This window comes from Emydura macquarii, unplaced genomic scaffold (assembly GCF_026122565.2).
Source record: "Emydura macquarii macquarii isolate MOO-44397 ecotype Brisbane River unplaced genomic scaffold, CSIRO-AGI_Emac_v2 contig_2205, whole genome shotgun sequence".
In the NCBI taxonomy this organism is placed as follows: domain Eukaryota; kingdom Metazoa; phylum Chordata; order Testudines; family Chelidae; genus Emydura; species Emydura macquarii.
Window position 1 is genome coordinate 16,673,793 of NW_027132342.1, and position 26,636 is coordinate 16,700,428.

The window sequence follows — 26,636 nt, forward strand, 5'->3', positions numbered from 1 at the left end:
TAATATTTTCATTTGTTCAGCCAGACAGCAAAGTGGGAATTCCTCAGAATCCTGCCTCCAGTGCCATGGGGGTTGGAGCAAATAGCACCAGTTACATGTAGCAAGCAGGGGCAGCTTTGCAGAGCAAGGAATCCACCCAGTGGAGGGAGCTGAGCCTTCTTCCTATGCATAGGCTCCCTTTACACTGAAATGGCTAGAGCATGAGTTGCCAAACTTTACTGGAGGCAGCTGTTCAGGTACACAGAGCGTGTTCCAGACCTGTGAGTGGATCCTCATGCAAATTCCCACTACACACACAGGCTACTTCCAGCTCAACAAGGTAGGGAGATGGGTGTTAAAACAGACTAACTCAAGGTGGTTAACCAGAGGGAAAAACTGTTTTCTAAAATGCTGAAGGAGTGGGTGTTGCAAGCTGAGTGTCTGGGATAGTAGGAAGCCTAATGCAGGAGAGGAAACAGTGCAAGAGTCAAATGATGCCTGAATAGTAGGAAGTGTAAGACACTTAAAATTGGACTAGATTCATGCTTTTGTAAGGAGTTCTGCAATGCTCTGAGCATGGAAGGGGTTTAGGTAAGATATAGCCTGTTATGGGCTAGATTCACAAGGGAGACTTTAGCACCCCCTCCCCTCCCAAAGCAGCAGGGAGGGGGCATAGTCCAGCAGTTTGCAAAACCATCCCTCAGCTGCCACTTAACCCTCTAGGTTAAATTGCTTCTACCACAAACCAGTTTAGAGCCTAAACTCTTACACAAAATACTGCAGAGTCCAGGGTATTGCACCTCCTCATTCTTTACCCTTACAGTCCTGTGAGTTAGAACATGCAGCTGGAAGGGCATCTAAAGCACTCCAAGTTAGCCTGCTAACTGCTAAGATATAATCAGTCTGGCCCAATGAATATTTAAGTATTTTACACAAGGGAAAAGAGTGAGAACCTAGTGGTTAGAGTACTCCTTTGTGATTTAGGTAGCTCCCCACTCACCTTGCTGGAATTTTTAAAGGGACCCTGGATGGCAGAGCACCCAAAAAAATCAGGTGCTGCAAGGCTTTAGTCCCCTTTGTGAATCCAGCTCTATGCCTCTTTCCTCTCTGCCCCCCTCCCAATTGCAAACAGAGACATGTCTACAAATCTCAGCTATTTTGATATAATTTATTGTCTTGGGCTTTTTTGCATAGGCATAAATTACAGTCTGTAGATAAAAAACAAACAAACCAGTGCAGCATTTGCAATAGACTACAGAATTAAATACAGATTAGTCTACCTGTACCCAGCTTGGTTTGCGTAGGGCTAATTTATAACACTTTCCTGGTACACACACACACACACACACACGAGAGAGGAGGGGAACATGAGGCAGTTCTTAGGAAATAAACAGAGAAGCTCTGCCTTAAATGTTTCCCACTTATTACCACCTGGCTGTACTCATCTCCTGTATTTAGTACTACAATTAGCTGGCATCCTGATAAGTGGGGCTGCAGTTAAAGCAGCAATTTTAAACACTCTCTCCCCTACCATATCTGACAAATGGTGATGGAGCACAAAAAAAGTTAATGAACCCTGTCTCCTTTCCCCACTGTTCCAGCATGCCTAGATGTGGGGGGACGGGTAGGGCAGCAGTCAGATTTTAAAGCATCATCAGGAGAGGTTACAAGCACTGCTCCTAGGGATTGTAAGGCCCTGACCAGCCCAGCATCAATTGTCAGTCCGAGTCCCTTGCAGGTGGGACTTAGTTCTAGGGATTGGGGCTGTGCACTTCCATGCTGGAGACTACTGATTGCCCCACCACCAAGAGACTGGGAATCAGCATCTGGTGTAGGAGCCATTTATCACTCACCCCCCATGCTGCAGCCAGTTTGAGGAGGGGTGAATGATGCCAAAGGGAGGTGCATCCCCAGGGGCACACCGATCAGAGCCACACGCTTGAGGAGGCAGTGCAGGAGCTGACCAAGAGGAAGTGCACTACTTGACTTCTCTGGATGATTGAATGCAAGACACTGGCCAGAAAAAGCCCCTTGCCCTCTGTGGAAGGAAGTCCCCCATTCACTTCCCCTTCACAGTCTCAGCCCTACTGGACTTCAAGAGGTGGCAGACAACTGGGCAAAAATCAGTGCTCAGTACCCCCCAACACCCATTTGATTGGGGGGAGAGGGGGTGTCAGCCTCAAATGGGGCTACTGCCATAAAGTGAGCCCTTGGCTTTTCTTTCAGACAAAGAGAAGACAAATATGGCTACATCAAAACCAATTCAAAACTTAAGCTGAACTAAGAACAGAGCACGCTGGCCACAGAGAGAGAGAGAGTCAGCTGTTGCCTTCTCCAGGCCACAGATACAAGCTCCTACCCTGTCCTGCTGCTCACAGCTGATCACCTCTGAGAGTTGATATTCTCATCACCACACCCACTATAAGGCACCAGCCAGCCTGTTCACAACCTGCTGTCCGTCCCCCCCCCCAACTTCTCTTGCCAGCTAGGAACAGTAACAGTCTGGGTGGGGGAAGGTCCTTGTGGCTGAAATTGGGACAGTGGGCAAGGGGCCTTTCCCACCTTGGTGCTGTCTGCCTCCCACATCAGAGGGAAGAGGCAGGTGTCAGCCCCTCCCTGCCCACTTTAGACAAGATGTTGGGTCTTTTGCCATTTCCAATCTTCCCCATACACTGCCTCAGCCCAGGCTGGCAGCTGTGAATGGGGGTGGGGTCTGACATAGACCTTCCCACCACTCCCAAGGGAAAAGGCCAGTTCCAGATTCAGCCACAAGCCCTTTCCTGGAACCATTGCTGCCTCCATTACTACTCTCCCTTGCAGGCCCACTACAGGTTTAGCCACAGGAGGACTCATGTCTGTACTGATACAAACCAACTTACATCACCCCTACTTACAGGGAACCTCAGACTGTGTCACAGCACCCTTCAGCTAGTCTTGGCTCCATTCCCTCTGCTGAGACTGCTGCCTTTCCCCACCCCCAATCATTGGCAGAGTTAGCATCCCCTTTATTACGAAAGCCTGTATAATACATTTCCCCCATTCCCCTGCAGGGTTTGTGCCACTTCCAGTGATCACACTAACACCCTCATATCTGCCCTGCGTCCCCATCAACAAAACCCATGTCTAGATAACTAGTCTAGACTCTACCCCCCTATGTACAGTTGTCTATATATACACAGATGTACATATACCAGTGGGGGTGTAATTATATATTTATTACACACACCACTGATGGTTATAATTTTGGCTAGGCTTTTCCAAAACAAGGAAGGCAGGCACTACCAGACCACTGGTCCATTAAGCCTGGTATCCTGTCTCTACTATAAGCCATGCATCTTATGCAGTTAGCCATGGAAGGAAATTTTCTTCTGAAAATAGCTACTCATTAGTTTACAGCTTAAAGCCTGAGGATTAAATAGCCCTGGCCATTTCACTCTAGCTAGTGCTACTGCAGATGCTATTCTGAGTGTCTAGCCCTTTATTAATCTAAGCTATTTGCCTCAGTGGCACCTTGTGGTAGAAAGTTCCACAGGTTAATTATATGTTGTGTGGAAAAGTAGGTCCTTCATTATTACAAAAAACAGTGGCAGGTGGGAAGAGTTTTAAAGGGCCTCACCACTCAGACATTTTGACTTGTGAATGTTTAGCACTAATTTGGGGATGTACATGAGCAAACAACACATATGTGTGGGGGACTAATACAGGACCTGCTCCCGCTCTGGGCCATAGCCTTCCATATTGGTAAAATCCAAAAGCACTCAGCTGCGGTGGAAGGGAAGGTGTACCTTGATGACTATATAATACCCTGACCCACATGGAAGGTTTGCATTGGTGAGGCTGGCTTCATAACCCCAGGAAGAATAGATGATCTTCTCCCCCAAAGGACTAAAACCTGTGTCTTTTGCTTATATATTAACTCTTCAATACATGTCCTCGTTATTTCCCTCTGCTAAAAGGCCTGCTAGCTACTTTGCAGGGTCATGGGATCCCAGTTCAACCCATGGCAAGCTAGCCAGTGGGTCTAAATAAAATAAACCACTCATCCAGTAATGGAAGGGAATGGGCAATAGTGCAAAATTATTTGGTCATGTGACCACCCTCCCCCAACCTCTGTGCCATTCAGATGGCGCTTACCCATCCAAAGATGCCATAAATATAATCTCACCTCCACGCCACTGTATAATAATTACATACATGTTCATAAAACTTGGGAAACAATGCTATAGCCTTCTTAAATATCTCAAAGGTCTGGGGGTGGGAAGAAGGAGGTGGGGAAAGATCTGGGCTGCATAGACTCATTTAAAAATAAGAAGTTAAAATGTCTGATATGACCAGGATCAGAGCCTCTTTTCCTATCACACTAACTTTTGAACACTAAAATCCTTTTCTTTCCCCCTCCTCAATACAAACTCTTCCCTCTGGAAGTGGCAGCACAGAAAAGCATATGGGGGACTAGATTTGCCAAGGGTGGTCATTCCCACACCTCTCCCACCCCAGGATTTATGAGAGAGCAGCAAAGAGAGGAAGAATTTCCTTAACCAGCTTGCCATTCTCTCTGGAGATACCCTCTCTCTGCCACTGTAGTCACTTGCGGCTGGCACAGAACCTGAGGTAGCCAGCGGGGGGCAGGGTAGAGCCAGGGAGGGGTTAGGGGACTGGCTCCCCATGCACACGGAAGCGATAGATGCAGGTGTACTCTGGGTGGCCCCAGTTGCTCAGAATCCGTAGCTCCACCACCTGGAACGTGCCCAAATCTTCACCCTGGGCAAGGAAGAGGGGAGACATTTCAGAGTCTGGGTCACTCTCAGGAGAAAGAAACCATTTCTTTGCAAGAGTCAGCCCCTGTTTCCCACAGATTCCTCACTGATTTGGGGAGGGGTCTTCACTCAGACACATCCTGGAGCGTTCCTGTTTGCTCTCAGAATTTAATAGGGACAGAACCAAGAGGGTCCTATGGAAAGTACTCTACAAACTTAAATGGGCCATATCCTCTTGTCTGGCAAAGTTGTGCTTGGCACACGACCAGAGAGGAAAGGGTGGGGGCAGAAGTGGCTTTAAGCCATCTCTGTGGCCCCTGGATCCAGATTCTGCATTAGTCTTATCCAGTGGTCTCCCCAGGCTGTCCCGGCAACCAGGGATCAACTAGATGCAAAGATGTCCCAGCGACACATGGGTGGTACAGAGGTGGCCCAGCCATGACCCTTCATCCAGGCCACACTCCATCTGCCAGGGAGACCAAAACTGGGGTGGATCTAGGAGCTATAATAGTGATTCTACACCAGCCAAGGGATCCTCTGTGCAAGGGGAATCCCAAGGGGCTGATTAAACCCACTTTAGAGTTGCTTTGTGCCACCAGAGCAATGCAAACAGACTGAAGTGGGGCTGAAGGTCTGGCCTTTATTATCGAACAGAGAATGAGAACCTCGCTGTAGGCTTTGGAGCCTTCCTGTGGAATTCTACAGCAGGAGGAGAATTTGCTATTCAGCTCTACAAGATGGCTCAGAAAAAAAACCTATCGAGTGGTTACAGCATTATCCAATCAAGTCCAAAGGATCTTCCCAAAAGGAAAGTCCCCTCTCGTAGCTAAGCCATAGTCCAGCCAGGGGTCTGGGTCAGTGTGACCCTCAGATCCCCTCCGTGCCAATGGACAAAGGGTTGGCTGTTCTGTGACAGCAACTCCTAACAGGCCTGACAAACTCCCTACACCTAACACACCGCTTTTGTGGTATTTATCCATAAATAGCGTCTTGTAAGGTATCAAATGAAAGCTGGTAACTTACTGGTCATTAATATCATAGTGAAATGTATGTACTGATGATATTTAAGAAGTTACATATACACAGGGAAATTATGTTTTAAAGTTTGTAACCAAGCAGAGCTAATAAACGGGTTGTCTGCCAGACAAAGAATGTCAATTCACCTATCTTTGTCTCTGATGGAAATTAAACATTGTAAACCCAATGCAATGGAAGCCTTATTTACATATGAAAGTCAATTAGAAAAAACAGATGGTGGGGAGGGGGGAAATGTGAAACAAACAGGAGTATGAGAAGACGCCTTGGAGCTAGCACCCCAGGAAGGGAATCACAGAAGTTATCCTGTCTTTGGGGAAGAAAACAATGAGTTTGGGGAAATAGAAGGGGAAGCAAAGAGACATTTTGTCATCCTTTACTGAGGAAGCAAAAAAGACAGCGCTTTTTGCAGTCAGGAAAGTTGGATCCTGGCCACGTGGGCTAGTGACCCTTTAGGTTGCTTTAGGGGAGGAATTGCTTTAGACAAGGGTTTTAGCTAGTCAGAGTTTAGTTAAGACTCTAAGCAGCGTGTTATACCTTTTGTTTTACATGTAACCTGTGGTTCTTATTATCCTTACTCACTAGCTCTTAAATCTTAATCTTTGTAAATAACCCTATCCTTGTTTTCACTGTAAATAGATGCCAGTGCTGTGCAGTAATAAAGGACCTGGTCTTGAGCTGTGCCAATCAAACTGTGTGTACACTGTCTCCCTGGGGGACAGCAAACCTGGTTATTACTGTGAGCATCCAGTGACAGGGCCTGGATCCTGCAGGGAGCGCACTGAGGACTTGGGGTGTACATAGCACTAGCCTGCACAGAGAGGGCAAGGTCTGTGGAGACCTGAAGTCCATGTTCGTGGGCCCAGAGGCTGTTGGTTTCAGGTAGCTGAAGCACAGCAGGCACAGATGAGGCCTCTTCTCACTAAGAGCAGGTAATGACAAGGAGCCTCGTAACCCTGGGGGGGCATCACAGTTGGGACTTCCACCAGCGTCAGTAGCCGAAACAGTCTGTAGCTCATGTGCGAGCGCATGCTCTACTGGCTCGGACCATTAACCTGTCTAATCCCGTCTCCCTGCTCCTGTCGCACTGGATCAGGCCATTACCCCACCTGTCCTTGCACCTTACTGCATCTCAGACAGTGGCCACTACTTAATGCTTGAGAGAAAGGTGGGAAGAAAACTACTGCAAAGGACCTGGCCGGTTGCGCACTGGGCAAATCACACAGTCCAAAGAGCTCCAGGCAGAGCCCCTTGCACAGCAGAGGTAGCAGCATTACAGGTGCATGGCCTTTTAACGATACTTCAACTGGCTTCTCAATACTACAAGGTGCAGGGTTTTGCTCCCTGGCTCAGTATCCAGGGAGCTCTCTGAGGCCCCCCCACTCCTCCGTTGTACCTCCAAGCGGAATGTCTGGATGGGATCCCTGTCCTGGTCGTAGGTGAACTGTCCGAGAAGTATACCCTCTTGCTGTCCTTCTTCGTCCAAACCCTGCGAGATCAAGTGAAGGAGGGAAAGGAAGAAGAGAGGTGAAAAGAAAGAGAGAGGAGGAACGTGGGACGGTCAGAGTGCCCAGAGGAGCAGAGGGAGACAGAGACAAGGGCAGTTAAACTCCACTCCTGCTCTTGCATGCCAAAGTAAACAAACAGGGCAGTGAGGAGACAGGGAACACGCAGGAGCAATGAGACACGAAGGCTGAGAGTTACACATACTCAACCCTTCCTTCCCCATATATCCCCACCCCCTCCCAGAAACCATCCCCTCTCCACATACCCCTAGCCATTGCCTCCTTTCCCTCCCCCCTAACCTGTCCCCCATCCTCCCTGTCACATGTACCTCCAACCAGTCCTTCCCTTCCCTCCTCCCCACTTTCCCCTATCCCATATATTCCATTCCCTCTCCTCCCACCCAAAACATTTCTTCCCCTCACACCTCATCCCCTCCTGCAGATACTCAGTCCCCTTCCTCCTCTCCCCAACATATCCTCTCCCCAGCGCATTTCCTTCCCCGCGTGTACAGAACCCGTAGCTCATCTTGACTCCTTCCGCAGGATATCTTCCCCAACATTCCATCCCTTCACTTAACACACAACCCCACCACAACCCTCTGCAGCACCCCCAGGGGAACAGCTCTTTCCCATCTCTGAGGCAAAGAAACATCCTTATCCCCAATACTGGAGGATGATTATGAATGGCAAGAGATCTCAAAACCGCCCCAGCCCCCTTCCCCACCCTCCCAGACTTTCCTCCTCTGCTTCCCACTTCCATGCAGAGAAAGATACTCACAAAGACGGCAAAGTCCTTTGGGGCACTGGGGATGGTGCCCAGGGGCGAGAGGGATTTGGGGACGTGCTCCAGTGTCACAGCAGTGGGGCGAATGTGGCTGGACAGACGGATAACAGCAAAGCCCTGAGACCCACGGAATGCCCAGCAATTCCCAGGGTTAACATCCGGCTATACGCAAAACATAAAACGAAACCAGCTTTTAGCTAACGGTAATAATCGTCACCTTATGCAGCTCTCTTGGCCCTTTCAACCCAAAGCACTTTACAGGCTGCTGTACTGGGGTCACTCACTCTCCAGTGAAGTGCAGCCTCCTCTGGAATGGAACATGGCAGCTGTTAACACCACACCACAGTGCAAGACGCAAAGAAAACGCTGGGTCTGATCTTCAAACCCCAAGGTCACTTTGCCCCACTGGAGTGGCACAAAGTTACCTTTAAGATGCTGCAAAGGAGACACCCTAAGCCTGGGCTCATGTGAGACCCATCATTATTGTGGGCAGTGGAGAGAAAGAGACCCAGACGTGCCCCTAGACTCTGGATCAGGGGCAGGACGGGGTTTGGTCTATCCTCCGCTGGTAGAATGACTCAAATGAGCCATCCCACAAGCTGACTGCCACAGAGGAAGTGGCTCAGCAGTGATACTAGCTAGCTCTGCTGACAATCACAAGTGCTGTCAACCTTCACGCTTTGTGACAAAGTGCTCACAGGCTGGGATGAGGAAGAAAGGTCTCCCCTTGGTTATAATACGGCATTCAGACCTGGGGCTTTTTACACCTTTTTCTGGAGGATCTGGCTTTGGACACTGTCAGGGTCAGGACATTGAACTGGAAGGAACCTGGGCCTGGTCTGCCATGGGAACTCCTAAGACATCTGCAGCCTGATTTTTTAACCACACCCACAAATGAGGTCAGTGCGCACACACCAACGACCAGAGTTTGAGGACCCAGTTGTGATCACAGATAATGTAAGAGCAGGTGACAAATGGCAAACCTGCCTCACCCGCCCTCCTCCCAGGACAGGCCTTTTTGTGTAGCACAAGGTATCAGGGAGGCATCCCTATTCTCCATGTTAAGATTTGGTCTCTGCACTAGGAAAAACCAGAGAACAGGAATGAAATGGAGGCAGTGTCACTTCAGAGGACTGGAGGCCTGAATCCATGTAACAGGAGAGGAGATGACTTAAGAGTGAGGTGACGACAGTCTGAGCACCAGTGAGAAATTAACTAAATCAGGGGATTGGGGAGGTGTTAGAAGAGCTATCCAGCTTGTGGCAGGATGCAGGAAATAGTCCGCAGACAGTGGCAGGAAGTTCTAGCTTAGCAGACGGGGATATACAGACACTGCTCTACTTAGCATGGTCCCTACCTGCAGGATAACCCGTGGAGACTGAGAATGGTACCACAGAGGGATCCCAAACAGACTCAGCAGCGCCGTCTTTCCCTCGTAAGTTTCTGAGCACCGGGTGCTAACAACACTGGCCCCTGGGATTGAAAGAGAAATAAAACCATGTGAGACCACAGCATCCTTGCCCGGGAACAAACGTCATGCTTGCTCTGTCTATCTAACTATGGTATCACATGGGGAGGGCAGGGTGCCAGAGCATAACGTACGGGACAGGGAGGAGCTATTTCAGCTCAGCTCACAGGTCATATACAAGAAACGTCCTGTCCCCCTATAACCATAGCGGGCCACGCCATACGCCAAATCAATCCTGGTGAGGCTGGGCTACCCAGCTGAGCCCCACTGTAATGCTCTGTATGCATGAGAGGGAGTCCAACATCCCCCCTCTTCATACGCCCAGGTGCCTGGCTACACACGGCTAAGCTGTCAGAAGTCTCCTAGCAAGTCCTTCCTCTGATTAATACAGTGCACGTGTCTTCAACCTGCCACCCCCTGTCTGTACTTTGAGGGCACTGGAGGAAGGAGGCGAGGCGGCCACTCATTCACCTACCCCCTGATTCCAGGGCATAATCGACCATTCCAACGCGATCCTCGCTGTAGCGCTTCAGGGCTCGGTTCACAATGAGGTGCACTTGCTACAACAAGGAGCAAAGGACACAACAGAGCTGAATGCAAAGGCTGGAGACAGATTGCATGCGCACACACACAATCTTGACACAGGCCCACGTGCACATCCATATGTGCAGCCTCTGCGCATGCACAATGGTAAGCACACGTCACACTGTGTGTGATCCTGCATGTTTTGTACCTCAAAAGCCCTGCCACGTTCATTTGTCCCTGGGCACACTCATCTGCACAGGCATTTTATTTAGCCCCTCCCCCCATGTGCACTCATGGACACGCACCTCTCACACACACACTGAGCTGGATTGAACTCTGCCACTGATTGAAATATGGACATGTCCAAAGCAGGTGAAAGGTGGCAGGGAGGCCATTTGCACTCCGAGCATGTTCTCTAAAAATCACTGAAAGAAAAAGTCACAGAACAGAAGTGATGTGAACCACATTTGCTGGAACTAAAGGCACTGCTGATTACGGGCTTCTGTTAAAGCCACAGACCAGAACCTTCTTCAAATGAGAGGCAGCGTCTAAACACGAGCCAGTATGGTCTTGTTTTGGCTGCAGAATTGTGATAGGGTGGCCACCTCATCCCTGTTAAACAGTTCTCTTTTGGGGAGACAGTGGCAGCTCATCCAGAGCGGCAGGGCACATGGTAACCACATCACCAGTGTAACAACTGTGGTCATCGCCATGGCATGCTGGGAACAGGAGAGTTACCATCACACTGCTGGGCTTCCTTTCTCCTAGTCCTGAACGATGTGCTGGCCAGACCAGGCCAGGCCAAAAGCAGGATCTAAGCGAGGCCCCTCCCATCACCATGGCTGGGTCCTGAGCAACTCCAGAGATGTGACCCTAAAAGTTCCCACTAGCCTCTTTAGCACTTTGGTTTCCACTTCTACCTCATTTCTTCCACCTCTTTTTGAATGCTGTCTAAATGCGCCTGGCTTATCCAGCCAGGACAAATCTGACTTTGCAATTCTTCACTGTGAGCAAGTCGACAAGCTGAAAAAATAATCCTGAGCTACCTGATCTCAAACAGACAAGAGGGAACTAAAAGCAACATAGCTGAAAATTTGGCAGAGCCAGAGGTGGCTAAATGAGTCCTGTGCTATGCAAGTTCTCTTTTACCAACTGATCTGTAAGCACAAGAAGAGGCAGCAGCTGCATTCTCCTATCTCCTCCTTTTGTGTGCATTTGTCTTAAGAAACAGGATGGAACTTTAAGCAACACAACCTGAGAGCTAGCAACTGACTTCCTTTTTCTCCCAGAGACATGAACCCATTTAAAAGACTTACAGACCAAGTCTTTTCCCTTTAAAAACCTTTCACAAATAAACTCCCTTATTCCTTCTCTGTTTGTTATTAGTGGTCTTACAGTAGCACTTACAGATCCCAACTGAGTCTGCGCCCCCACCCCTCTTGTACTAGGTGCTTTACACACACATAGCGGGGCAGTGCCTGACCCAAAGAGTTTACAGCATAAATAGACAAGACAGAAAGAGACTGCGGAGAAGGGAATATCAACCGCATATTACAGAGGGGGAACTGGGGACAGAGAGGACATGATTTGCCCAAGGTTACAGGGGGAAGTCAGTAGCAGAGCTAGGAACTGAGTCCAGATCTCCTGAGTCCCAATCCACTGCCTGAGCCACAAGTTCATCCTTTCTCCTATATGAAGATATATTTAGTGTTTTGAGTTTTAATTGTCTGATTATCGAAGGTGACAAGCCCTGGCAGCTCAGTGACTTCACTGCGGGGTTTGCAAACTCTCAGAGCTTCTGAAAAAACCTCAGGCTGTAAGTGACTAGATTCCCCACCCTGCCTCCTCCTTTCCTCCACCAGGGGGTTAATACAATGTTTAAAAGAATCAGTTTTGTGATTTACAACAACCAAAGCCGAGTCCCTGGCAACCCAAATCCCAACCCAACTTACTGTCAGGGTTCTGGTAGTAAGAAAAAAAAGCAATAAATAGGGTAACAGAAAATGTATGAAGTACTAAACCCTGATCTGATCCTCACAGCCCCACCTGCTCTAACATATATTCACACATGCAGGCTTGGCACACGCACACCGATGCGAGTGCTAGGGACAGCAGCTCAGCCACACACACGGCACCCACCACACCTTACCAGAAACACACCTACATGGTGCCCCGGCCTGCCACACATGCACCCTGCCACGCCCCACACGTGCATGTGTGGCAGTGTTTCAGAGCTGGCCTGCCCCACATGTGCACACAAGCACAGGCAGCCCCGACACACTCACACAGGCGAATGTCATTCTGACACTCAGAGGTGCCATACCACAACCCCCAAACCATGCAAGTTACTCGGGGGAAGCTGCCGAGCCGACAAATCCTTACCTCTTCAGTCACACCTATGACTCCCTCCTGCTGCAGCACTACCCCAATGTCGGCCTTGGCATCCCGCACAGAACTTCTCTGGTCCTCAGAGAACTTAGCGAGGATTTTGCGCTCCAGTTCCTGGAGCTGATCCTGGAGCTCTTCACGCTGGAGAAACAGGCTGCCTACTCCATCCCCCCTGGGCTGCAACAGGAACTGGCTGATCCACTGGGGGAACTGCGCTTCCACCTGAAACCACCAAGGGAGAGAGTTCAGCCCTGGAGAGGGAGTCTGCATCGCAGAGCATGATGAACAATGGAGAGCACGTGGGCAGAGCAACACAACACAAGGGCCCTGGGAGTCTGGCCTACATACCCCCCACGTGTGGGGAAGCCTCCATCCCTGGATGACACTTGATGCATGAGGATCACCCTCAAAGATGCCTAGGCTGGGGCAGAAGACAGGTCACCCTCCTGGAAGTGTCCATCTTGTGAAGGGAGCAGGGAGGGAGGGAACCCACCCTGCCAGAGGTACCTCGCACATGGTGGGACCACAAAGTCCTGCCTCACCCAGACATTTCCATGTCACAGTTGAGCAGAGAATGGGTAAAATGGGATTTCTGCACAAGGGACGGGTTGGGGGTCTGAGACTCACTTCCTCCCGCACTCCCTTGATTTGTCCCGGCAGTGACTCCACATGCTTCACCACCGCCTTCTGATCAGATGCCAGGAGTGCGAGCTCCTTCTTCAGGCCGGCCAGCTGTGCCTCCAGCCTGCCCATCTCCTTCTGGAACCTCCCCTGCAGGCCCTCTTGTGTTGAGCTACAGAAAAAAGGAAAAAAAAACAAACAGAAAGCAGCCTAAGCGCAAAGAAGGCAGCGAGCATCTCCACGGCACTTCCAGTCATGGTCCTGGAGGACTATGTTTAGGTTTAGGAGTGGGTGGACTGATGAACGCAGCCAAAAAGTTACAGAAGTAAATACCAGAGCGTATACTCCTGCTGGTGTAAACCCCTTCCTCTCCCCAGGGCTCAAATTATCCTGTTGGAGTGAGACTGTAGGTCACATCATCTCTTTCAACCAACATTCCCTCTCTCCTGTTGTCTTCCCTCCCACACACAACAGAAGATTCCCCCACCCCCTACAAAGTTATATTCTCCAGGGCTCTGACCAACTGGATTTAAATATCCCCAGCAATGAAAATGTCCGCTGCTTCCTGTGGGAGGTTACTCCAAGGTGTAATAGACAACCTCATTCCCAGGAGAGGGTTTCGATCTCTGGCCACAATTCTCTTTGCTCAGTTCCATCCCCTAGCTCTTAGACATATATCCCTTTGAGCGACCCCCCACTTGCCCCTCCGTGTGAACGCCCTTCCAATAGTTGTGAATTATCATGTTTCCCTTACTCTAGTGATAAGTCCTTCATTCTTCTAATCTGCTCTCAGTCAATCCACCTCTCCAGCCTCCTGGTTATTTTTTGCTGCCCTTCTCTAAACTCCTCCAATGTATTGATGCCTTTCTGGTGTTGCCATGCCAGACCTGAGATAGCAGTCTAGGTGCCATCTTGGCAGCGTCATAGAGAGAGGGAGTACAGTCTACCTGCTCCAGGACACCCTGCCTTTGCATATGCAGCTGAAGACCATGCTGGCTTTCTCTGCCACCATCTCAAATCTCCAGGATCACATCTACCAGGTTGCCCAGTCTTGCTGCCCACCTCCCTTTCAGCATCACTGCTTTCCAGCTTTCACGCTCTCCCACCAACTAGCTGTGTGTTGGATCGCTTCCCCTCCACATATTGTCTTCCCTGTCTAAATCAAATCTCATTTTGGTTCCTGTCCACATCTGTTATTTTCCTGGCCGCATCAGAATTTGAAACCCCTCCTAGTCTGGTATCAAAGAAATGCCATGAGCTCTGTGTTCCAGATCATTAATGAAGGTGTTATATAATCAGGCTTAAGAGGGATCCCAAAAGACACCCCCCCACACTACCTGTGCCTTTAGAAGTCTCATCAGCACAACCAGGCTGAGGACATGTTATGACTACATGGGTACACTTGAATAGCTCCCTAGAGATGGTCAGGATTACCTTTGCCATTCAGAATTCAGCTGGAGCACCCGAGCCTCCATCTCCTGTGAAAGCAGCAGCACAAGGAAACAAAAACGTGACAGGATGAGATCTGCCACATGGCCGGAGGGCCAGGGGGACGGGGAGGGGTTAGGGTGTCTAAGAACCTCATGTAGGAACACAGCAATTGCCAGACTGAACCAGACCACAGGTCCATCTAACCCAGTGTCCTGTCTGTGACAGTGGCCAGCACCAGATGTTTCAGTGGAAGGTGTACAAACTCCACAGTAGGCAGATGTGGAATAATCTGCTCCCCCCCAACATTAGGCCTGATCCTGGTCTCTAACACTTAGAGACTGGCTGAAACATGGAGGCTAATATCCACTACAATGGTTTTGTTACTAATTATGTTAACTCTGGATATTCTTGTTATGGTTATAAGTGTCCAATCTCTTTCTGAATCTTGTTAAAATTCTTGGCCTCAACAACTTTCTGGGGTGGTGCATTCCACAGTCTAGTTACACATTGTGTTAAAAAAGTATTTCATGTTTTGAATCTGCCACCTTGTTGTTGTGCATCTCTCTGCAGGTAAACGTATAATCATGCCTAGAAAATGCAAGCTCTTCAGAGTTAACACCTCATCGCTTGTGAAAAGTGGCATGAGATCTTGACTCACCACAAGCGATAAGGACCTGGGTTTTATGTTTCCATCAGCAACACAGGACACCAGCTAATTCAATACTGACTCAAGGGGAAAGCAAATCCTACTGTGTCACCAGCAGCACTTCCAGCAGCACCTGGGTTTTCCTCAGTGGTCTCCTTATTCAAATACTGATCCAGTCCAATTGCATTTAGCTTATGGGATCCAATGAACTTGCAGTCCCACGGCTGCGGGCATTAAAGTGAAATGCAACTCCTTCTCTAAGCATGGCTGGTCCCTATAATGGCACCTCTTTTTGGATAGGAGCAAGGTCCCTGGATTGTAGCATCCCCAATTTTGGCACTCACATGCTTTAAAAGAGGGAGGCCGTTACCTGAGATGCCTGAGTAATCTTCTCCAGGCGCCCATTTAAATCCTTCTGCAGCTGGCCTTGGATGGTAGCTAGCTCGCTCTGCTGGGAGACAGGGGAGAGGGAGAGAGATCAGCACATACACCACCGCAGACACCACCGCACCCACCCGTAATGTACCCTCTCCCCCACACCCGTAATGTACCCTCTCCCCCACACCTGCTGCCCACCCACCTTCATGGCACACCTGCCCTACTCCAGCTGCCCCAACTCTATCCCACTACACAACACCCACCCCAGACCATACTCCCTGTACCCAGTCCCCTCACCTCCACTCCCCCACCCTCATTCACCCCAGCAACCAATCACACCTGACCTGGTCTCACATGTGCCACCCTCTTCCTTGACCTCAATCCTGCCACTGAACCACCACTGGCTCGCCTTGACCTCCAACTCCACGCCAGCCTTACGCTCCCCCCCCCCCCCAAATCTCCCAGCCCCTACAGCACCAGGCCTGGGGGATGGGAAAGAAGAAGGTGGCTGTGACTTTAAGGAGAAGTGGGTGGAGCAGGCCAGGCTTCCCCAGGAAAGGCCCCCACCTGGACATGCAGGGCCATGTCTTTGCGGAAGTCGTCCCTCAGTGCAGCCTCTCGGCGGCTCATCTGCCCCTCCAGGAGCTTCAGGGTGTCCTCGTGTGTCAGCCCTCCGCCAGCCACCACCCCTCTCTGGAGCTCCAGCTGCTCCAGCCGGGATGCCTCAGCCTCTAGGGTCTGGAAGCGTTTTTCCAGAGCTTGAAACCGAGACAGGATTTGCTGCTCTGCCTTTTGCCCCCATGGTGGCAAAGAAAGAAAGACACAGAGTGTCACATGTTGAACTGGCACCATTACCCAGCTGTCCCAGCAACTCGGTACCCAACCGCGACCCATCAGTGCAGGCCGCAGAGGGAGCTGATACAGACAAACATGTCCTCCATTCTCCACTAGGGGGCAGTGGCAGGGCTGGACTTGGGAGGTGGACTGGAAGAGCAGTCCCCCACTCAGCCAGTGCAAGGAACTTATATTTAAGTGAGCACATCGGTCACGCCCCAGCAGGGGTCAGCAGTATGCATGCAGGCGCACACATCCATCTCAGACTAAAGGGGAGTGCCGTCTGCTCAGCTAGCAGAGGAGGCTGTATGCACATAAATTGGATATGTTCCTTCCAACACAGGGCAGAGAAACAGATCCAGGACCAGCCACTAAGACTTCTCCCTTGTCCCCACATCTTTAATTTTCCAGCCATGAGGCGGGAGCTGCTCTCAGATTGGAGACTGAGTCCTTCAGCCATTCAGTCTGCCTAACCCAGTGACCAGTGATTTTAAAGGGGTAGGTGAGTTAGCATGAGGGGTGATCAGAAACCCTGGAGCTCCCCTCACCCACACCCCAGATCCCTCTGACACTCACCCGAAAGAATGCAGACGAATCTCCAGCTCCAGGCACCTCCTCTTTCCCAGCAACGGGGGGTGAAAGTTTTGCTGCTCCCCAAGAAAACATGGCAGGGTAGAGCACTGGGAATCCAAAGGGGTAGAAATACCAAGCACCTGGCATCACAAAAAGGGGATTGGTTGGTTAAAGTATATGTGGGAGGGGTTGAGGGGGGCAAAAGAAGGGGGAGAGAGGATGTACAATAGACCGCACAGGGAGGTGCATTAGAAATGCCCAGGCAGGCTTCAGAGACAGTTTGCTCACAGAAAGCAAACAACAGGCCTTGTGACTTCAACAAATTGGGCATACCATGGGCTCCTCTCACTCAGGCACTCATTATTTTGGATGCAGTTCACAGCAATGACCATCACCACCACAGAAGGCAGCAGAGAGCCCCCTTGCAGTGCTGTATATGCTGAAGCTAGGACAAAGCCACAGAATTCAGCCCCTGACCAAGATGCTATCGGGTGTAGTCTAAGGAGATGATGTTTGCTTATGTTATACAGAAATGTGCTAAGTTGGTCCAAAAATCTACAATAGTCAAGCGAGGCCTGGTAAAATCCGAATGAAGCAAAATGACGCAGCTCAGAGATAAGTTAGGGCATACCCCCAGTCACACTGTAAACACGTTTGGGTCCTAATGCTTTTTTTTTTTAAAAAGAGTTTTAGATAGAATTTTCCAAACCAATAACATTTTATCTATATGCTGATAATCACTGGTATGGCAATTACACAGATATTAATTAAAGAGGAGTCTAATATTAAATAGCCAATGAGGGAGAAGAACGTATTTTAATTATGGTCGTGGATCAGATATGGTAAAAGACAGGCTTAATGCTAATTAATTATGAAGTGTTGTTATAAGTGATTATAAAAAAGGGTAGCATGCTAATTTTCAATAGGTGCGCCCATCTACCATCAAGGTACTGAGAAAGGGTTACACCCATTCTTCTCATCCAGGAACTGATCACCCCGAGATGCATCATTTTATTTTACAATGTGATCACAAATGCAGAGTATGCTTATATTGTAATGCCTGTTTGCTTTAACTAACTATTTTATATTAAATAAAGTCTTTACTTTTATCACTCATTGTGTTGTTTACAGTCCTCCACAAAATTAAATTATCTGCAATTGCCCTAGAGGCTCAAACCTTAAAGAATTCAGTTGGGTTTTATTCCTTATCTTTAAGCTACAAATTGGGAGCACATAAGCCAAAGATTACAAGGGAAGGCTGGATGGGAGGGTTTGGTTTCACTCATTCCAGATATGAGGGTCAGCTGTAGCATTCAGACCTGGATCTGGACTCCCTCGCAATCCAGAGAAGATTGAACTCCAGAGTTTTGGTTCAGAATATCCCACAGTGGTTAACAAGCACAACACTAATGCTGGATTCACATGGGCCAGGACCAAACTCACAACATCTTCATCCTGAGTGGAACCACTCCCCACCAACTGGAACCTGCCATAGAAGGGATCATGCCTTTGGGTACAGACACATGTCCTGTTCACGTCCCTCTGTGCTGTACTAGTGCCACAGAGAGGTCAGGATGTCTTCCTGAGTTTAGAATCATAGAAGATTAGGGTTGGAAAGGAACTCAGGAGATCAACTAGTCCAACCCCCTGCTCAGAGCACAACCAACCCCAACTAAATTATCCCAGCCAGGGCTTTGTCAAGCCGGGCCTTAGAGGTTTTTAAGGATGGAGATTCCACCACCTCCCTAGGTAACCTGTTCCAGTGCTTCATCACGCTCCTAGTGAAAAAGTTTTTCCTAATATCCAACCTAGACCTTCCCCACTGCAACTTGAGACCGTTGCTCTTTGTTCTGTCATCTGCCACCACTGAGAACAGCCTAGCTCCATCCTCCCTGGAGCCCCCTTTCAGGTAGTTAAAGGCTGCTGTCAAATCCCCCCTCATTCTTCTCTTCTGCAGGCTAAACAAGCCTAGTTCCCTCAGCCTCTCCTCATAAGTCCTGTGCTCCAGACCCCTAATCAATTTTGTTGCCCTCCACTGGATTCTCTCCATTTTGTTCACATCCTTTCTGTAGTGGGGGGCCCAAAACAGGACACAATTCTCCAAACAAGGCCTCACCAATGCCGAAGAGGGGAATAATCACTTCTCTCGATCTGCGGACAATGCTCCTACTAATGCAGCCCAATATGCCGTTAGCCTTCTTGGCAATAAGGGCACATGGTTGACTCATATCCAGCTTCTTGTCCACTCTAACCCCCAGATCCTTTTCTGCCGAACTGCTGCCTAGCCAGTTGGTCCCCAGTCTGTAGCTGTGCATGGGATTCTTCCATCCTAAGTGCATAACTCTGCATTTGTCCTTGTTGAACCTCATCAGATTTCTTTTGGCCCAATCCTCCAATTTGTTTAGGTCACTCTGTATCCTATCCTTGCCCTCCAGCATATCTACCACTCCCCCCAGCTTAGTGTCATCTGCAAACTTGCTGAGGGTGCAATTCATCCCATCCTCCAGATCATTAATAAAGATGTTGAACAAAACTGGCCCCAGAACCGACCTCTGGGGCAGTCCACTTGTTACCGGCTGCTAACTAGACATCGAGCCGTTGATCACTATCCATTAAACCCGATGATCTAGCTCAGTAGTTCCTAACCTTTTTGGCTCAAGGGCCAGAGATATCATTTTTTACAACCCTGAAGGACCACCAGTCTCTGCCAGCACCTCGCCCACTGCAGCCAGACGAAGGAGTTCAGCAAGATTGCCTCCTCACTGATCTTCTGTCCACCCGGCTGCAAGAGGGAAACCACATGTGTCCTGTAGCTCCATGCGCTCCACCTGGATCCCTAGGCAGTGACTCCCTTCTGCAAGGGACTGGGAGATCATTACTCCCCTTCCTCTGGCTCCAGCAGAGACCCCAACACCTAGAGACCCAGGCAGAGCACTTTGCTCTCTGCTGGAGCTGGGAGAGGGTAGCGCTGATCTCACATCCCCTGTGCTCCACCTGGGTCCTTAGGCAGTGGCTCCCTTCTGCAGCCAGTGGGAGGGGAGTGGCGGGCCACAGGTTGGGAACCACTGACCTAGCCAGCTGTCTATCCATCTTATAGTCTGTTCATCCAACCCTTACTTCTTTAGATGCACCCTGCCCAGAGCAGGAGAAAGGGGGGCAGGGAGGGCAGCTTTGGAGCCTGGGATGACTCACCATAAGCAATGGAAGCCAGGAGCAGCAGCAGCAGGAGGAGCAGAAGGAGTTTCTTCAGAGCTGAATAGCGCCTGGACAGCAGAGGGGACGAAGAACAAACGTTAGTGCAGATACCCATGCATTCCTGTCAAGGGAGTTTCTGCCTCCCCTTGGACAGTACTAGGCAGCAGAGAAGGGGTAGTTCTGGAAACAAGTTACATCCTGAATCTCAACCCAAACAGCCCAGCTTGGGTCCTTTCTCATTTTTGGCCACAAGAAAAAACTGACCCTTATCCTCATAGCTTTATTGGGGTGAGTTACACATCTCTCTCGCTAGGTTCATCCCCTGTGGGGATTTTGCATCTCTCACCCCACACCTTCTACCTGCCCATTGCCCTGTCCGGATACAGGTTCAGATCTGCAGCAACCTGCTTCCCTCTGTCTCTGGGCCAGATTCCAATCCGCACTGACCTTGTTAAGACAAAGACGTCCAGGAGAGAGGCGGAGGTAGTGAGGCGGTACCACGTGGTTCCAATCCACCAGTACAACAGTCCAAAGATCCGGCCTGCAAAGATCCGCACATGACATGAGACCATTCCGGTGCCCTTTTATAGCCTCCTTACACTCTGGCCAGCACACCTGCTTCCATTCTCCAGAGTTTCTGCCCCCTCCCTGCTCTTTAGAAGGGCCACTCGCCCTTTGTTGTTGTTATTATGATGACCGTAGCACTTAAGAGCCCAAGCCATGGACCAGGATCCCATTGTGCCAGGTGCTGTACCCACAAATGTGCCCATCCCTCCTTAAAAGCACATCTTTCCTGAGGCATTAATGCACTGAAGAAAGAAGTCCATTATATTGAATGATATCTGATCATCCCTGCTCACCTAATGCATTATCTAGCCCAGTCGCACCATCTAATTTAGATTATACAGTACCTAGTGTGTTGGGTAATGATTCTTTGGAGCAGGGATCATCTTTTAGCACCATATCTGTATAGCACCTAGCACAACCAGCCCTGATCCCCGATTTGGGCAGCTAGGCACAACCACAACACAAATAAACAGCATTAATGGGCCCCCTGGGTTGTAGCACAATAGAAATAAATGTCATCACAATGTCCTTTGAGGTATGTAAAGGTTCTCTCTCTCTCTCGGGTTCACACAGACCAAGTACACCAGTGGTGCTAAACAAAGGATAAATAAGAATAATCCAACTCAAAGACACACACACACTGCAGACTTGCCCTGTAGCACTCTGGCTATGCCAGTCCTGGGACCTGTGGTAATGCCCTCATTCCTGCCCTGGTACCAGGATCCCCAAACACACACACCTCCCTTTAGTAACTTTCATAGTCCTTTAGCAGCAATGTTTTTTATTTCCATGTTGTTGTTTTTTTAAAAACAGCACATGAGAAAATACCTTTCTGAGCTGTGAATAATGCATGTGTGTGTGTGTGCCGGGAATGGGGCGGGCTTCAGTTTGCATGGGAGAATACTGCTACAGAGAACACTGATGGCCCTATCCTTACCTGGAGAAGTGACCACCAGCCAGAGAAAAGAGCCTGCTCGGGAGATAGCATTCCTGAACCCAGAACCAGCGCTGTTCTGGTCCAAGGAAGAGCGACCTGGAGGGAAGGAAGGAAGAAGGGGCTATGAGTCTCAAAAGTGAGATCTCATGTCTTCACTCTTCGGCTTTGGAACACAGATGGGATTTCCACCATCCAGCAGGGGAGCTCAGATTTCTTTGTGAATGAAAGTTAATTATTCTTCCATCAGCCGCAGAGCCGAGCCTGTGGCAATGGGATAGAGGACCCCACTCCGCTGGCCACAGGGCCGGGCCTGAGGTGAGTCTGCGAGTGATGATCGCCTGCCCTGGTTGTGAGGTTATACGCTCCCCATGCAATGGAGCCAGAATCTAAGTGGGTTTCTGCTGGGAGGTCTCTTCCTCCAGGAACTTTACTGCCCATGCTGCTGCCACCTGCCGGTTGTCAGAGCCACCCCTACCTGCATAGTCATCCTCAGAGGAGTAGCCAGATGAAGAGGCATAGGTGTCGTAAGTCTTGCTTTCTGCCAGCCCATTGATTTTACTGGACTCTGTACCTCCTGTGCCTCTTCTTCTCCTTGCTGAATGCTCCCCACCTGTCCAGGAAACACAGAGTCTCCTTGAGAAACCAGCCAACAGTCTCCCGTACACCTCCAACCCAGGCACACATGGGGGCCGGTGGAGGAGACAAAATTCTGCAGGGCAGCGGGGCTCACTGCTGGCGACTCAGGCTCTGGCTGCACCCGCTTACCTGCACCACACTCAGAAGGCCTACCCCTAATGCATTGCCGGAGTCTTCCGCTATCGCATACCATCACTTCCTACCCTGACAATTCCCCTGGACTGATCCTGATGCCCCATCAGTACCGGCGGAGAAGAGCAACAGTCTTTCCCTGGGGGGCTGTGTTCCTTCCCTCAGGGCTACTTCATTGTCAGGGGGATGTTTATGGAGTGGGCATGGCTTGCTGACTGCTGACTCAATTCACAGGCAGCCCACGCCAGGGGAGGGAAGCTGAAAAGACTCAATTCCCCTCTCGTGTCGCCTGCTCCCAGCAAAGAGAGGCACCTTCTAAGGCAGGCCTAGGGTCCCACCGGTGAAGTCATTTGGAGACGAAACTCAGGACTCAATTAATATATTCTTCTTCCACGTCAAAAAGGGAGAGGATAGGGTTGCTGCAGGGAGAGGGACTGGTGTCCCACTGGGTGACCGGACGGGGTACAGCTGGCACCGAGGGGAGATAGCACTCACCCCAATAGGGCTCACTGTCCAGAGCGTCATCAAAGGCAGAGCTGCCCCCAGCAGCCAGTCCCCGGCCGCTGCCTAAGTAGGACTCACTGATCACAGACTCACTGTAGTAAGAGGTCTGGGTGGCAGGGGTAGGTCCCAGGTGGGGGGCTGGAGAGAGGCGCTTCATGCCGCTTGATTTCCTCCTGAGGGTCCTGCCCGGAGCAAGGAAAGGAGAGAGAATTCATACGCTGGGTGCACATGTGCAGGATGACAAGGGGGAAGCAGGGAGGGGAGAGCTCACTTCCGGTCAGGTTTCACATTGCTCAGGGCCCTGCCTGCCCTCCTCTCACTCACACAGCTGCTGAAGTCACTGGAGTGAAACCAGCCTGAGCGAGCAGAGAACCAAAAAACAGCAGCTGAGGACAAAAAACAGCAGCTCATTTTAATCAGTGTAAACTGCTGCCACCCAGCCAATGACAGTCCCCAGCTACTACCCTCCACACACACACCCCTCTGGCCTATCACAAGCACTGTCCTGCCAGCATTTAGAGAACACCCTGCCCGCTACGCCCATCTCTGCTTCCTCTGTAGCCGCTGTGGTTTTCCTGGAAGGTATCTGTGACGAAGAGAGATTGACGGGTTGAGGAGGATGGTTTGAAAACAACCCCATCCCTACCGGGTGGGCCCCACCAACACAGGCTTGAAGACTCAGCTCTTTGCATTACTGGTGCTGGTGATGAGCACAGCTGGCCCCCCGCACCCTGGTTTTGATCACTGCAGCCCCACTGGGTGGTAAGAGAGAGAAGGCAGTGGTCAGGAAATGCCAAAGCATGCACGACAAGCAAGAGCACTATGGTCCTGCTAGGGAGGAATAAGGTGAAAGATGATTGTGGGCACACAGGGGGTTACCCAGAACCAGCTGTGGTAAGATGTGGCAAGGAAATCCAGCAGGCGAAGCCAGGAAAGTAGCAGAAGCTTTTCTCTGAAGCTCTTTTCACAATCAGTGGATGCAGTGCCCTGGGCAGGCCCTAACGGCCCTGAGGTGCCAAGGACGAGAGCAGAGCGCTCAGGGACAGACCCTCACCTCCCACAGAATGGGGTAAGGAGCTTTGGACAGAACCTATCATCCCTGACCTGGCTTGGGGTCCGGGAGAGGGAATTCACACTACTGCCCCCTCGCCTTTCCAAGTTGAGCTGCTGAGAGACCTTGCAGCCCCGCTGTGCTGGGGGTGAGGTATACAGACCCCCCCAGCCTGCACCCACTTACCTGTTAGGACTGTCCCTAAAGGGGATCTCCTGGCTACCCAACAGCAAACTGCCACCACTATTGCTGCCATCATCATCACCCTGGTAATAGCGGGTGGCCCCGAGGCGCTGGCTGCGTCTGGACATGACAGAGGAGACTCAAGCACCCCTCACCAAGGTACCTGGGAGAGCAACAGAAAGAGGAGGGAGCATGAGAACTCGGAGGTACCAGCTAGCACTGGCAACAGGTTGAGCAGCGGGTAGGCCCAGGAAGGTGCAAAGACACACACTCAGTTGTGGCGGAGGGAGGGACAGCCTGCAATGACGCAGAGAGGGAAGAGGGACTTGGAGATGCTCTGAATGCACAGATGCAATCCCCACTCACCCACTCTTGCTCCCAGAAACGTAACTGGAACTTGGGGTCTAAGGGTTGCATCACCTGAGAGTCGTGGGGATGGACAAGATTTGAAGGGCAGCACTTCAGAACAGGCTGAGATGAACTTGGGCGAATGTTGCAGCAGGGTTACTGCTTCAGCCTCTGTCCCCTGAAGACATGGTTTCAAATCCTACCTCATGCCAAATGTGAGGTGAGTTTAGTGGATCTCAGCGACTCCTCTCACCACCATGCAGCAGTTCAGCATGACTGAGCAGTCTCTGTTGAAGCCAAGCTAACTTAGCAAGGGACACCATGGGTCAGGACAAAGATGCACTGGCAGAATTAGGGGGCCAGGTGGGCATCAGCATTGGTCCAGTAACTGGACTGACGCAATGCCTGCAGCCTTCCCCATGACCACCATTTCCAGCGTCCCAGGCTGGCACAACAACAAGTGAGCTCAGCTTCTAAACAAGGCAGCAGGCAGACACTAGCCTATTTTTTCTGGCATGTCACAAGGGTGGGACTGGGATTAAAGATCTCGTGTTGGACAGAAAAAGAACACATGTCCTGCAGAAAGAAGCCCACTTGGAGCAAAGCTTTGCTTATGTAGGTGCCTGCCTGGCACCTGTTTCTATAAAACAGCCTCCCCACAGCCCCACCAGCCAAGACATGAAACAGCCGGGGTGGCAGATACTTGGCCCAAATCCACTGCTATGTTACACCCCTTATAGGGTTGTAAATTCCCCCTCCCTTTTCCTCCCTCTAAGAGCCCACCCACATGGGCACAAGCTCCTCTCATTAACTGCTGTCTTGCTGGAGAGCCCGTCCCAAGGCTGGGTTAAAATCAAACAAAAGTAGCAACTTTGATTCCCACCGTGTGACCTGGCAAAATTCCACGAGATGCTTCCATATCTGGCTCCTTCCCACCCAGGCCCTGGGAACTCCCGCGCTGTGGGCACATCCTGCCCAGACGGTTTCCACACCTTGCGCTAGAGCGCAGACATTTCCGGGCCGCCTCCCCCACCCGCACTGTAGATCTTGCCTCCGAACTCCCCTCCCTTGCAGATACACTGAGGGAAAGGGGGGGGGAACTTATTACACCCCCTCCGCAGTAGCACGAGGCACCCTTCAAACACCGCTAAGGAGCCGCATGCAGCCCTGGGGTAACGAGTCACCCGCACGGGATAAACTTGGCCCCGTGTGACAGAAAACTTTGCAGCCACGGCCCCTACCTAACTGCCTTCAAACCCACGGGGCCATGACCAGCGAGGGCAGCGGGAGCTGGCTACTGCCCTGCCTCAGGAAGGAGCTGCATCTCCCGCAGCGGAGCGCCAGCTGCAGAGCCGCTCGGGCTGGCGGGGCTAGCAGAGGGAACAGAGCCGTGCTCGAGGCGGGGGGGAGTCAATGGGGACCCCCCCGGGGCTGCTGTCTCCACCGAGTCACTTCCCCCGTGACAGCCCCAGCCGGGCGCGGGCTGTCCCCGGCGCGAGGGGGGTGGCGGAGAGAGCCCTGCCCGGCCGCCCCGACGCGGCGTGCGGCGGACACCCCACCCGCGCCGCGCCGAGCTAGGCCGGCCCTGTCCCAGGAGCGGGGAGGCGAGGGTGCAATGTCACCTGCTCTCCGGCCGCCCAGCTCTGCGCGCGGGCTCGGAAGGAGGCGCAGGGAGGCTCCGCTCCCGCCTCTCGGCCCCGCTGCTCTCTCCAGCCGCGACCTCGGCTCCTTTTGTGTCTCACGCGGGGCTGTGCCGGGTTGGCCCCCGCCCGGGAGGAACACTCAGCCCCGGGCTCGCGCCCCGCCCACGGGGCGGCGGCAGCAGCAGCAGGAGGAGGCGCGGGGAGAGCGGCTGATTCCGGGCGCGCGCCTGGCTGTCACCGCCACACGCCGTAGCCGCCGCCACCACCGGGCCTGGGCTGCGGCTGCCAATCACCCGCCACCGCCCATCCCATTGGGCGGTTCGAACACAAAGGCCCCGACTGGGCCCCGCCTCCCGCCGCTTCCTCGGGCGGCCATTAACCCGTGCGCTCCCCGGAGGAGGCACAGCCCGCTGCCAGGCCCATGCTGGCCGCAGCCCTAAACTGCAGCAGGGTGCCCGGTGCTGTACAAACAGGCCGCAAAAGAGAGGCCCCTACCCCCACGGAGCATGCAATCTA

The 26,636-nt window shown here is 51.3% G+C and overlaps 1 protein-coding gene across 2 annotated transcripts; it reads right to left on the minus strand.

The window, feature by feature from the left end:
* Positions 1 to 1,133: 1,133 nt before the first annotated feature.
* On the minus strand, positions 1,134 to 26,636 carry SUN2 (Sad1 and UNC84 domain containing 2). 2 transcript variants are annotated; one of them, XM_067559491.1, is made up of 18 exons: positions 26,100 to 26,636; positions 24,133 to 24,292; positions 22,887 to 23,077; positions 22,099 to 22,233; positions 21,624 to 21,719; positions 20,567 to 20,660; positions 20,117 to 20,187; positions 16,928 to 17,064; positions 16,085 to 16,306; positions 15,510 to 15,587; positions 14,497 to 14,540; positions 13,069 to 13,234; positions 12,436 to 12,663; positions 10,004 to 10,088; positions 9,418 to 9,533; positions 8,055 to 8,222; positions 7,168 to 7,260; positions 1,134 to 4,740 (listed from the first exon to the last, which is right to left on the minus strand). In XM_067559491.1, the coding sequence occupies exons 2-18, from the start codon at positions 24,255 to 24,257 to the stop codon at positions 4,627 to 4,629; spliced, it is 2,163 nt and encodes a 720-aa protein (XP_067415592.1). In that variant the 5' UTR covers positions 24,258 to 24,292; positions 26,100 to 26,636; the 3' UTR covers positions 1,134 to 4,626. The 2 variants fall into 2 exon arrangements, with proteins under 2 accessions (XP_067415592.1, XP_067415593.1); XM_067559492.1 differs by lacking the exon at positions 24,133 to 24,292.

Excerpts from the sequence above, each read along its gene's own strand:
- SUN2 (XM_067559491.1), bottom strand. The coding sequence starts at position 24,257 with ATGTCCAGACGCAGCCAGCGCCTCGGGGCCACCCGCTATTACCAGGGT. Across the intron at positions 21,720-22,098 it reads CTCTGAGGATGACTATGCAG|GTCGCTCTTCCTTGGACCAG; the intron begins GTAGGGGTGGCT and ends CCTTCCCTCCAG. Across the intron at positions 12,664-13,068 it reads TCAAGGGAGTGCGGGAGGAA|GTGGAAGCGCAGTTCCCCCA; the intron begins GTGAGTCTCAGA and ends TGGTGGTTTCAG.